The sequence below is a fragment of the Eleginops maclovinus genome, chromosome 17, assembly GCF_036324505.1.
Source record: "Eleginops maclovinus isolate JMC-PN-2008 ecotype Puerto Natales chromosome 17, JC_Emac_rtc_rv5, whole genome shotgun sequence".
Lineage (NCBI taxonomy): Eukaryota > Metazoa > Chordata > Actinopteri > Perciformes > Eleginopidae > Eleginops > Eleginops maclovinus.
In genome coordinates, this window is record NC_086365.1 from 2,673,671 (window position 1) to 2,686,206 (window position 12,536).

Below are 12,536 nucleotides of genomic sequence, written 5' to 3' on the forward strand. Positions count from 1 at the left end.
GTGATTCAGTGATGTCCTTACCTGTGCTGCAATGGCCCAGAATTTAGACTCCAACACACCCAGTGTCATCTGGATACCGATGGCTGCAGAAACACAGAGAGAGAGGGTAATTAAAGACACTTAAATAAACCAGTACATAATACAAATAGAGAAAAAACACAAGTTTGAAGAGATGATCTGCAGGGGATGGGAACGGTAATAATAAGTAGAAGATAGATTGCAGGATGTGTCAGATGTAGTGTTTATACAGTATATGGAAGTTTAACAGTGCTCAGCATCAGAGATCATGGCTTAAATCCCAAAGTGCCTCCCTCTCCAAAAAGGCAAATCACTGCAAACATGCTGTTAGTGTCATGGCAACGACAAAGAGCCATGGAGAAAACAATGTAAACCACCTGTGGCTACGCAGCATGATCCTTCCAGTATTAGCTTTTATTGCACTCTCTACCTTTGTATACATTCTCTATTATTGATATTAAAAAGTTTGAATGCCTTCAAAAAGATTTGACATTTCATACATTTGTATAACTTTTCTTGCTTGACAAACAAAAAAATGACTCACACAAATTAGAATTACATATTTCACAAAATAAAGAAAAGTATATATTGCGAATGATGAGATTGAGTGACTAAATAAATGTAATTTTTCATTTCTGTACATTCATTCATTCAGTTTGTGCAGCTTTCAACCAAACCACTCTGTCTTCATCAGCGGATTTTGAGTTTATCCATGATTGAAAGCTGATAAGTGGATCTGTTTGTCTTGTTTTTCAAGGAAAAGCTTTATTATGCAATAATCACTTCTCTATGATATGAAGACTGGTACAGTGAGGTAAATGTAAAATAGCAGATTTGATAAAGTAGTAGTAATAATACCAGCAGAAACACATATATAGTATGAGTAAGAGCCTTGGTGGTCATAGACACCCCTGATGTGATCATATTCTCCTTTAAGTAGAGGCTCCTTTAGATGTAATGGTTGTAGCAGCACTTTTATCATGCAGACGGGGGAGAGAACTTTACTTCCAGTGCTTTAAAAGAAAGAACAGTAATGAGCTGATTAATGTCCCAGGGCGGGAGACGGTATCTCTCCCGGCTTTCCGGCTGGAGGAGTGGAAGAGGACCTGCTGTACAGATCAGCTCTGCCTTCAGAACTCAACTTATGAAAATCCTTTTACAGTTAATGGCCTTCTGAGCCTCGGTACCGCTGTGTGAACTGACTATTCTTAGACAGTGTGTGTGTGTGTTTGTGCACCAGTTATGTGTCTGTCCAACCTCTGTCTACAACACAGCACTCTAAGTCACAAAACATTAAGCCAAGAATTAGTGTGTGTTTGTAGGTGTTTCTCTCTCACACACACACACACACACACACACACACACACACACACACACACACACACACACACACACACACACACACACACACACACACACACACACACACACACACGGAGGCAGAGTGATTGCTTGTGTCAGCTTAGGGCTGTACGTCCATCAGCATTTTAGTCAGCGTGGTAATGCAAAAAGGAACTGTAATTGCATAAGTTCTCACTGCGCACATACTGTATACACCCACACACACAACAAACACACTGCGAGGGAAGATATGACACTTCATATAAGCGTCAAAGACTCAGCGTTTTTTTTCCCCCCCCAGCGTGCTTTTTACAAGCACACAGGGAAAGCCTCCGCGGTGCTCACAATACACTAAACACACGGAAAACACACATGACTGCACACACACTCACCTCCCCCTCACACAACTACGCATTGTACATGCACTAATTCCAAACCACACACAATTACACCATTGTTTACTGAAACATATTAGTGTAATGGAGTCAGGTAAGAAAGGTGCTTTATTATGAGGGAAATTAGTTCATGGGTTGGTCATTTTAAGAGCTGGTTGCAGGGCGGAAAGGCAAAAGTAAGGGAAAGGCAAAAGGAGTGTAGAGAGAAAGGCAGACACACTTTTAATAATCAAAAATAGATTTTCTTACATGTAGTGTTTTATCCTAACACCTGGATGTTAATAAAATAACCATATCAGTTTGTTTTTTTTAGATGTTCTACCTTATCTCAATTCTTAAAAACTTATCTCACAACACCAAGTATGGAAATCTATATCAGTGTCCGTTTCCCCCAAATGTATTATCTGTATACAGTGGAATTATTTTGCTAGAGGGGTAATATGAGTCCTGGAATTGCTGTGCCACTAAAAGAATGCCTGACATGACTGTAATAACATTTCTAATATGGTAAAAAACAAACGCTCTTATTAAATTGACAGAGACAATTTGTGACTGCTGTAACTACTATCCTTAACAGGTGATGTTTTTCTGCTGTAAATATTATGTCATTTAAATGTATTTTTCTCTCTAAACAACTGTCAAATATAGTCCAACAAAGCTCAGGCTAAGTGTAAAGTATATGTAATATGCACATTAAGAGCAAAGACTTGGTAAATGGTCAGGGATATTTCCTCCAGGCTGAACAGCTCCACAGAGTTCCCTCGCTTATGCTTGTAAAATGCTATTAGATGATGAATTATAGATTAATGGCTGTAAGAATAAACCATGAGCTGTATGTGCCCGTAGGGATCAGTCTGGACATGATAAAAAAAGGTTCTGACATGTTCTGCCCGAGGGTGTGTGTTGCATGTTTGTTGTATCTGTGTGTGTGTGTGTGTGTGTGTGTGTGTGTGTGTGTGTGTGTGTGTGTGTGTGTGTGTGTGTGTATGTGTGTGTGTGTGTGTGTGTGTGTGTGTGTGTGTGTGTGTGTGCGTGCGTGCGTCATGGATTCATTCCAATCTTTTGAAAATCAGCCGTGATGCTGATACGTGCCTGTAATCAGCATGTAATCAGTCATGTACACAGACAAGTTACTTTAGCTGATTGGGGAGTTGTTTATCTTGTCATACGGCTTATTCAACAGAGTTTTAGAAAGTGTTCAAATCCATCTTCTAACAGATATGGACAATCGACAATACAGATGCTGGTTTTAAATCATTTGGATAATTCAATGTATTTGAAACACATTTTCACAAGAAGAAAAAAATCACATGTAAGGATGCAAAATCAACCCGCTTATATTTGTATGTGTGACTGTAAAGGTGGTCTTTATATGAGATTTGTTTATTTTACTTTGGGTTTTGGAAGTGTTGGAAGGCCATTATGGAGGGCAGCAGAAATTTGCCTCCTCTACCTCTCTGAATCGGAGGCTGATAGCCCAAATCTAATTAAAGCCATCACACTGATCCATATGTGTGTAAGTGCGCTGTGTTTGTATTTGCACCAATGGCTGTTTTTTCTCCCTGTAATGTGTGTGCAGAGCTAGAAAGCATTTGTCAATGTGTGCTAGTTTGCATACAAGTGTGTCAACAAGACTGTGAATGGACTTGCATGCATGCAGCTGAATGTGTGTGTGTGTGTGTGTTTGTGTGCGCTGCTCATAAGCTTGAATGTGCATCTGTCAGTGTCTTTGCATGCATGTGTGTACGTGTGCTTGTGTGAGATCTCCTGCACACTCACAGCCTGGGGTGCAATTAGCGTGAGCTGTCAATCACATCGGAGTGCGCTTTCAACAGGAAATGAATTAATGAGGAAATAAAGAAAGAAATTGATGCAACCAAGAGCCAGAGTTAATTGGTTATTACACTAACGAGATAGAGGGATGAGAGACGGAGGGATTTGAACTGTGAACGATGGAGAGACTGGTGGAGGGAAAAATGGAAGAACAACGTTTAACAAACGCAAGTCTTACTGCATTGTTGTTTAAAAAAATGTACATCATTATACATGTCGTATTAGATATGTTTCACTGGGTGTTTATGTCATCAAAATGCAGTTCTTTCTGTCATTATATAATTCAATAAACAAAGGTACCAAATCAAATGTAACTTCATTTTAAAACTGATGCCTTTGCAACCCTGTTTTACAAAAATGGATTCATTTCGAAAGAGAATAATTCCTTCCTGTCTGTTGCTTTGTACACCCACTATCACATTTTCTTCAAGAATGCAGCACTTGGGGCAGAAGAACACATCAAGAGTGATTATAACACAGAAGATACATCAATTAAAAAAGATCTTGAGGAACCAATGCTGCACTGTAGTGAGCAGAGAGACAGGGAGGGGTCACGCGCATGCTGGCCGTCTGCTAGATGAGGCGGTGAGAGTGTGAGTGTCTGACAGACTGTGGAGAAAGAGATAAGGGTGGTGGAAAGAGAAAGAGAAGGAAATCAATACCTAATATCTATCTATCTATCTATTTATCTATCTGTCTATCTGTCTATCTATGACTTTTGTCTCTTTCTACATGGTGTGGTGACCGTGCATTTACACATTTCTTACATCGTCTAGCGTGACTATGTGATTCAGAGTGTGTGGTGTGTCAAGGTGGCACAGGAGGTCAGCTCAAGTTAAATGACAAGAGAGCCAGCTGGTGGTGATGAGTCCCTTAGCAAGACTCTGGAGTCGAGGCTACATTTACTGTACTACACACACACTCACACACACACACACACACACACACACACACACACACACACACACACACACACACACACACACACACATACTCAAGCAGAGTCAATAAATTAACCTCGCTCTGGTCTCCGGGAGGAGAGAGGGGACAAGGAAAATAAGGCCACCAGTGGCGAGGTCCTTTCATTGTTTTATGTTTCTCTTTCACACACATACACACAATATACCAAGAAGAGAAAGAGTGTTGACTGCAGTAAGGACACGCTGATATTAAGGGAAAAGATAGAGTCAGGTGGCCCAGGTGGAGAGAGCATGAGGGAGGGCTGAAGAGGGACATGAAGGATGATGAGAATGGAAAAAGATTAAAGGCAGAAGTGATGAAAGAGAATGAATAGATTTTTAATATGTTTTATTTCAACCAAGCAAGGTGACAACAAAAGCCTGATCCAATGGTTGTGTGTGAGCGTGAGAGCATGTGTGTTTCTTTCACATATGTGTGTGTGTGTCAGAGTATTAAGACAAGAAGGGGTGGGAGGTGAGGAGAGGAAAGTGTGTTTTAAGAATGTGTGAGCACTAGCTACTAATTTAAAATTAAAACTCTTTTTAAAAGATCATTTTGGTTTGCTTTAGCTTTTTATAATTTCTGTAGTTTTGGCCTTCACTCCTGTTACAGTAATTACCAAGTGACTGCCAATTATAAGAACGTTGAAGTCTGTTTTACCTATGACACACGCTGATGACACGGTGTACTGAAACGAGAGCGAGAGCAAAACCCCTTGGGGTCAGCAAAAAACAGATGTTTATCCTGCATTAAGTGACTTTCTTCCTTCCTGAGTGTACAGACACTTCAGTTTGACCTACATATTAAGTGTTGTACATAATCTGGTCATAGATTTTAATCAGACTTGTTGTTTTTCTTGCTGCATCCATCTACAAAATGTGACTTAACTGTTATCTTCATTGCAAATTATGATGTGAAACATGCAGCATGGTTATAATACAAGGGACACACTGTACACTGAGGCCATTGAAGAGAAATTATTTAAAGGTCTCCAATTGTGCTTTTTTATTATCTTTTATTTTATTATATGGCTCAAATATATAAAAAAAACATGTCTCTGACGTGTTTTGCTCAAAATACCAAACAGATTGTGCATTTTAGCATGACCGCTATCCCTCTGTTTCAGCCCCGTTTCCTGAAGTGCTGATTCTGTGACTGTCGCTTTAAATCTGAGCTGAGCTGACCTGGCCACGCCCCTTTGGAGCGTCATGATCTCTCCTCCGAAGAGAGAAGTTTCACAGAGAAACTCAGCTAAACGCTGCCGTGATTAAACCCCATATTATGTTCCAAAGCACATCCAGCATTATTTCTGAACACTTCTCAGTGTTTCCCACTAGAACAGAGACATTATATGTAATATATAAACAACAACTCTGAGTCCCTGCAGACATCCTGCTGAACACACACACAGAGGTGCTGCGGAGGGGATTCAGCTCGCGACCGTATATTTCGGATGATAGGTTGGGACGTGTCACGTGGGCGGGACGTTGCCGTGAGTTCAATGTAAAGCCAGCCCATATTTCCTATGACTTCATATCGGCAGCAAATCTGGATCAGCTCGTTTGTACCCCCGTTTTTAGAGAGGTGGGTAAGGAGGAAAAGAGAGAGGGTTGTATTTTCTGACACTTTGTGAGTCTCCTTACACACCGGGGACACATATTTATGTATAAAAGACAGCAAAAAGTGCATTTTGCATAATAGGGGACCTTTAAGCTCTGTACTCGGAACGCAATGTCTTTGCGTTGCATACTGTATCAATGAATCATCCAAGGCTCTTTATGTTTAACTCATAAATGTGCACAATGTGATCTGCAGGGGAGTGTTTCCTTATCTGTGTATGCGTTAAAAACTCTGCACTAGTGTGTGTTTGATATAAGCAGGAGTAGCGGATTCATGTGCATCGTGCATGTAGCTTGATGTCTCAGAAGTGTATGTTTTCTATTTCTATTAACTCGGGACAACAAGATTACTGTGTATTTGAACAAATGTCAAAGACTGTCAGTGTTGCACAGCGTTAAACACACAAACAGACAGACACAATCAAACCAGAGCAAACATGCACAGAGATTATAGCGTTCGTACAGAGAAATGTCACTTGTGTTCTCTTGTTTCCCTCAAAAACACAAAGGCACATAATTATAGCTTTTATCGACACATGTCAAACATTCATCAGGAAGATGGAATAGAGTGAGAGGGAGTACAGAGCATTTGCTGTGTCTTTTCTACCGGATATTTCTTCTCTGTAACTGTTTATCCTCTTTAATATGTGACCGTTTGATCCTGAGAAAAGTAAATCTCGCCGCACAAATCTCATGTTAATATTAACCCCACTATCCGGGTTTCCAATGGTCTAGACATCTGTCACCAATAGTCTGCACCGTGTAAACTGCATCTTCATTCTGTTGTACTTACTTTGCTGTTTTATATCTAGTTGACACAGTATGTGAGGTTAAGGGTAAGGCTATTGGCAGAACTCAAAGATGAAATACAGCATTGAAGTTAAATACTGAACATTTATAATACATGCAAACATGACAGTAATGGGAGGGGCAAAAATCTTCCATGCTATTGAAGGATATAATATCTATATTACTGTATTGCTCTGGAATAATGAATATCACACAAAAAAGCACTTTTCCTAATGCCTCTGTTGAAATTTGCTTTGGTTAATAAGGGGACTTCCTCGTGTCATTGGAACATAAACCTTAGCATTCTCGATTCTTTAGCTTAATGTGCAAATTCGTTCAGAAGGGCAAATTATTGATCCCAGTGAGGTCAACTGCCAGTCACAAATATAGAGAGAGGGAAAAGGAGAGCCTTTTTTTCTTCATTTCTAAAATAAGTTTGATTATTTTTACATAAGTAGACACAGCAATGAAATAAAAGTCTTCACTTGTTTTTTGTCCAAAAAAACTGGCCTCTTCTTGTTGTATATTTCTAGTTATTACGCACTCTGGATAAGAGCATCCTCTATCTGACTAATTCCTCCCATCCCACATATTTTTTCAAGACCCAGACAAAAATGAAACTCACTCCACAAACACAGAACTGAGCGACCAAAATGATTGTATATTTTGCCCAAAAGCAGCAGTGCTATGTTCAAAAAAGCCAGAGGAGCTCCTATTACTTTCGGATGGGGAGTGTTCAATAAACTGATGTTGCCAGGCAACAAACACGGCTCCAGCCAGTATCAGGAGATATGGTACACACTGGTTGAGTGCTCAGAGAGAAGAAAAAGTTCAGCAACAATTGATGGCAATGATCAGTTTCAATAGAGAACCTTGACTTGAATACACACACACACACACACACACACACACACACACACACACACACACACACACACACACACACACACACACACACACACACACACACAAAGATTACCACACATGCTGAGAGGCAGTTGATGCATTAGCACATACAAAAGAATCAGAGAATCATTTACACTTACCATCTCAAATGTATGTACATATACACAACTCACGACAGTACACACAAGTACACAAACACACACATGGATGCACACTCATCCACACACAAGTTAGGACATCCTACCTGTTTACCTTTTAAAACTGGTGAATCATTTAAACTGACCTCTGACCTCAAACTTAACACCAGTTGACTTTTCGGACAACCTGGAAAGAGAGACACAGACACACACACACACACACGCACACACACACAAACGCGCACACACACACAAACACACAAACACACACACACACACACCTCTGTGCTGAAGTCGGCTAACCTCAGAGGAGTCGCCAGAGGCTGCACTGACATCACGTTACCAAAGCAACAGGCAGAGGCTTGGGATTGGACAAAAGCGTGATGACTCAACCTCCCTCCCTCACCCTCCTCCTCCTCTCACCATAATCTATCTCCCTCTCTCTAGAAATGTCTCTCACTTTTCTAATGCGCAACTTTTTGAACATCAAGAATGCGGACCGAGGGGAACGCACGGGCACAGCCACATGATTGTTTTTGTTTCAATTAAAACAACAGAAATGGTGTCGGCTCGGACTAACTAGCTTTGAATTACACACACAGGAAATGCACTCACACAATCAAACCAAATGAGGCTGCAAATTTGGGCTTAATTATCCGAGAAGCAGGTAACACTTTCCCTGTGGAGCAAGAGAAAAAATACAGCTGTGAGTCTCTTACTGCTGAAAGTGGTGACTCAGCTGAAAGTGGACAGAGGAGTGTGTCACATCAGGTCAGATCCTCAGAGGTGACGGAACAGAGTGTTAAATCAGCAGTCTGTTTCTTTAAGTGCTGTTGACATTAGGTATATGTATGTGCAGACCTTTTCAAGTAAGCACAGCCTACCTTAAGTTAACCTAGTTTAACAGCCTTCTTTAGAAAGCCTGTTAGAGGCACGCTCACTAAATCATTCATAGTGGAGAGACAGGGAGAAACATGTTCCTGTGTGTGTGTGTGTGTGTGTGTGTGTGTGTGTGTGTGTGTGTGTGTGTGTGTGTGTGTGTGTGTGTGTGTGTGTGTGTGTGTGTGTGTGTGTGTGTAAGAACTTGTGACTGCAATCTGCTATGCCCTTTCCTCTGTTCTGAATGTTGACATGGTAGCTTGTGCTTATCAAAGGGTTCTTCGCCACACATCAAAAGGGAAATTAAGATGCGACATTTTGAGGCACTAATTTGGTGTGAAATTCAATTACCTGCTCAATCTTTAATAATGTGAAAGGAGATCAACATGGCACTGTGTGTGTATGTGTGTGTTTGTTTTTCTTTGTTTAGGGGTCACTTCTCTTTTATTTTTATTGTTCAGGCGTGTACTGTAACTCCCAGTAAGCCAGCATACTCATTTTTATTTTGTTGTTTTCCTACGGGTTGAAAAAAAAAAAGTCCCAGAGATTTCAACATTTTTAAGCCAGCATTTATAGATTTTTCTTAAAATTTGAGGATTTATAAACAAGCTTTAAACCGAATACTTACAAATAATTTACTTGTAAACTTCATATTTTTATTTTTTTACAGATAGAAGTAAAATATTACCTCAATTATTCTTTTTCTCTTGTGTTGATTTTCTTGTTGACTTTTTACTCCCTTTACCTTTTGATGTTATGTCTGTTTCTCTCCCTTTCTCCCCCTCTTGTCCCCCCCACTCACTCTCGCCTGCTGCCTGCCTCATACCACTCTGTCTGTTTTTCTCTCTGCCTCTCCTTTAGGAAATCCCACTCTGCCATCTGTCTGGATTGGATGAATTCAGAGCCTTTCAGAACAAATCAACTTGGCCAAATTAATGAGACTCTCAGAGGGGATAAACTTTGTGTGTGTGTGTGAGTGTGTGTGTGTGTGTGAGAGGGAGAGTGCGCAACTAAAATACTTTATAATCCGTCGACAGCACCACTTAATTTATCCTGCTGTGACAGATAGCGTGTTACAGGGAAATAAAACAGCCATGGCTGGATGAACACTGAGTCTCTGAAACTATTACAGGTCCAGACCTCCGATGGGCCTGTTTTTGCTTGTGCTGTTTTTTTTCTTTAATTAGGAAGATACAGCATGTTCAATTTTAACCTCAAAGCTAGGATGTAAGGGAACTGCCAGCCAATGTTTCTATGCATCACAAGCCAAACCCAGACTATATGTTGCCACACAGTCAGGCTACTATCGATAGTTTTAGCGTGCTGTGTGCTAGAAGCATCAGTAATGCTCAAGGGAAAAACATATATCATTTTGTTTCAAGTGTTTGCTGAAAAGAAGATCTGAAGCAGCACTCAGGAGATATGGTGATTAATAAAAAGTCACTTATTCAGGCTGTCCAGTTGCTTTGAAAAATAACATTAAACAGTTCAGTTAGTATTAGAAGTGTTCAACTTTGTATGTTTAAGAAATACATGCTATTAGTGCACGTTATATTGTTGCTATAGCATATCAGGTTTTATTATTTACACAGTTTGATCATAGATTATTGCAATACATGAAATACTTTTTGATATAATTGATTATATTCAGAAAGTATCAGTATTGAGGTATTTGATCAAAAAATATAGCAGTATTTAGCCCAGGTGTTCTCTGTTTAACTGATCACCATGTGTTTTTGTTCAATTATCCTCAAAGCTTAAAGGGGCACTTTAGCGATTAAACTTGATGAGATTATCAAAGATCACGTATCATTTTTCTTTACTTCGCTGAAGGCAGGTTGATTTGGTGATAGGAAAGAAAATAAGTATTTAAAAAGAAGATGAATGATTCATGCAGCAAGAGGTCACAACTGACGATTCACTTCTCCAAAAAAAGCTTCACATTTCCAGGTAGTTCAAATTGCATTGGATCCTAAAACAAGCCATCAACTTGACATGTGCTTGGAAAACACAGTACATGCTACCTTACTTAAGTTAAATGCATAAACATAACAGGTCAGAAAATGTGCATTAAATCAAGCCACTGTTAAAGTACCAATAAAATACATGTAATGCAATATTATGCTTTATCAACCAGTCTAAAAGTGCTTTAAAGCCAATGAGGGAAACCAGATATATTATAAATAACCAAAAACTAATGGGAACACCACAGAAATAATCAATAACAGCCTTTCTGGAGAAAAGTCTTTCATTGATGAATTAAAACCTGATTGATTTCTAATGGAGCAACCCTCATTGACCATATTGACCAAAGGGCCATAAAACTGTCCGGTCAATGAGGCCAGGATGATAAAAATCACTGATTTATGGGAACAACGACACCGGTGACTCCTGGGATGGCACCATGGACACATACAATCCCTCTGTCTTTACAGTGTGTGTGTGAGATGAGATTGATAGTGCCTTGAAGTCACTTGCTCAGGAACTGGTTGTGGTAGTAGTGCTAAACGTGACGAGGCCAGACATGGTGTTAATACAGAGACTAGAGCCAATACATCTTCAATGACACTCCCCCAATAGCACAGTAAATTCCAGAGTGAGGGAGATAGAGGGAGAAAGATAGAGAGGAAGGAGGACACAGAATTGGTAGAGGAGAAAGAGAGCAGAAAGGGGAGAGAAAACAACTTTTAATGAATGCAACATAATGGGTTTCAATTTATATATCGTCAATAATAGAAGCAGTGAACAAAGAGTGCAGGGATTTAATCATGCCTCCTAGATAATAAATAGGCCTGTAGCTAAGGAAGAAATATATCAGATAAAGAGTATAATAGCCAGGCAGAAAGGTCAAAAGATACACTTTCTTGCTCCAAACAACTGCCAGTAATCATTTTTCAAAACACGTATTTCCTGCAGCATCGATGGAACAGAGCCGGCCATAATAGCCGCCTTGGCAGAAGGTGCTGGCATAAACAAAGGCTCCACACGCCAGCAGGCCTCTGTGCCAGGCACATAAACAGCCTGAAAAAGTGGACACATCCCTCGCAGGAGCAAATAATTCGAGCTCACCTTGCGTTCTTATCTCGTGACAAAAACCTCTTCTCTCTCAATCAGTCAACAATGCCTCGGCCAATCACAGCAGTTGTTTATAGAAATCATCAAAGTTTTTGAAACTAGGTATTTAAGGAGGACTTTTCAGCCGTATTAAATTAATTACTTGCTGCTGCCGACTTGAAAGAGCATAGTGCAGAATCTCTGAGGGCACGCGGTGATAATTAATTGTTGAAAGTTCATTTGGAGCCCTTTTTTTATATAATTAAAGTTCTGCTTAGTGGCAATTATTTTCATGGTACACTATGATTTAAATATGTATGACACACAGATTATACCGTTAAACAAACAGTGATTAAAGTATAAGGGAAGCACCGGTGCAGAGGTTAACCAGAGTGAGAATCTGATGGGCTTGGGTGCAAGCAAAACCTTTTTCCTGATGGCTGTACTCTACTTCTCAGATCACTTCATCCGGTGCACAGGTCAAAAAGGTGAAAACCTGTACCTGAAGAATAATTTGACCACTCGCCCGGTTTTCATAATCACATCAGTGTCCTTTTATCTTATGTCAGGTATAGTCCAAGCTTGCAATTTTCTTTAAATTCAAG

General features: G+C 39.9%; 1 protein-coding gene across 6 annotated transcripts in view; it reads right to left on the reverse strand.

Annotated features, from left to right (window-relative positions):
• The window catches only part of cacna2d4a (calcium channel, voltage-dependent, alpha 2/delta subunit 4a), a 94,569-nt gene that overhangs the window by 24,795 nt on the left and 57,238 nt on the right, over nucleotides 1-12,536 (reverse strand). For all 6 annotated transcript variants that reach the window (XM_063905712.1, XM_063905716.1, XM_063905715.1 and 3 more), the window contains one exon: nucleotides 22-83. In XM_063905712.1, coding sequence (XP_063761782.1) covers nucleotides 22-83 — 62 coding nt within the window. The remainder of the gene's footprint in view (nucleotides 1-21; nucleotides 84-12,536) is intronic.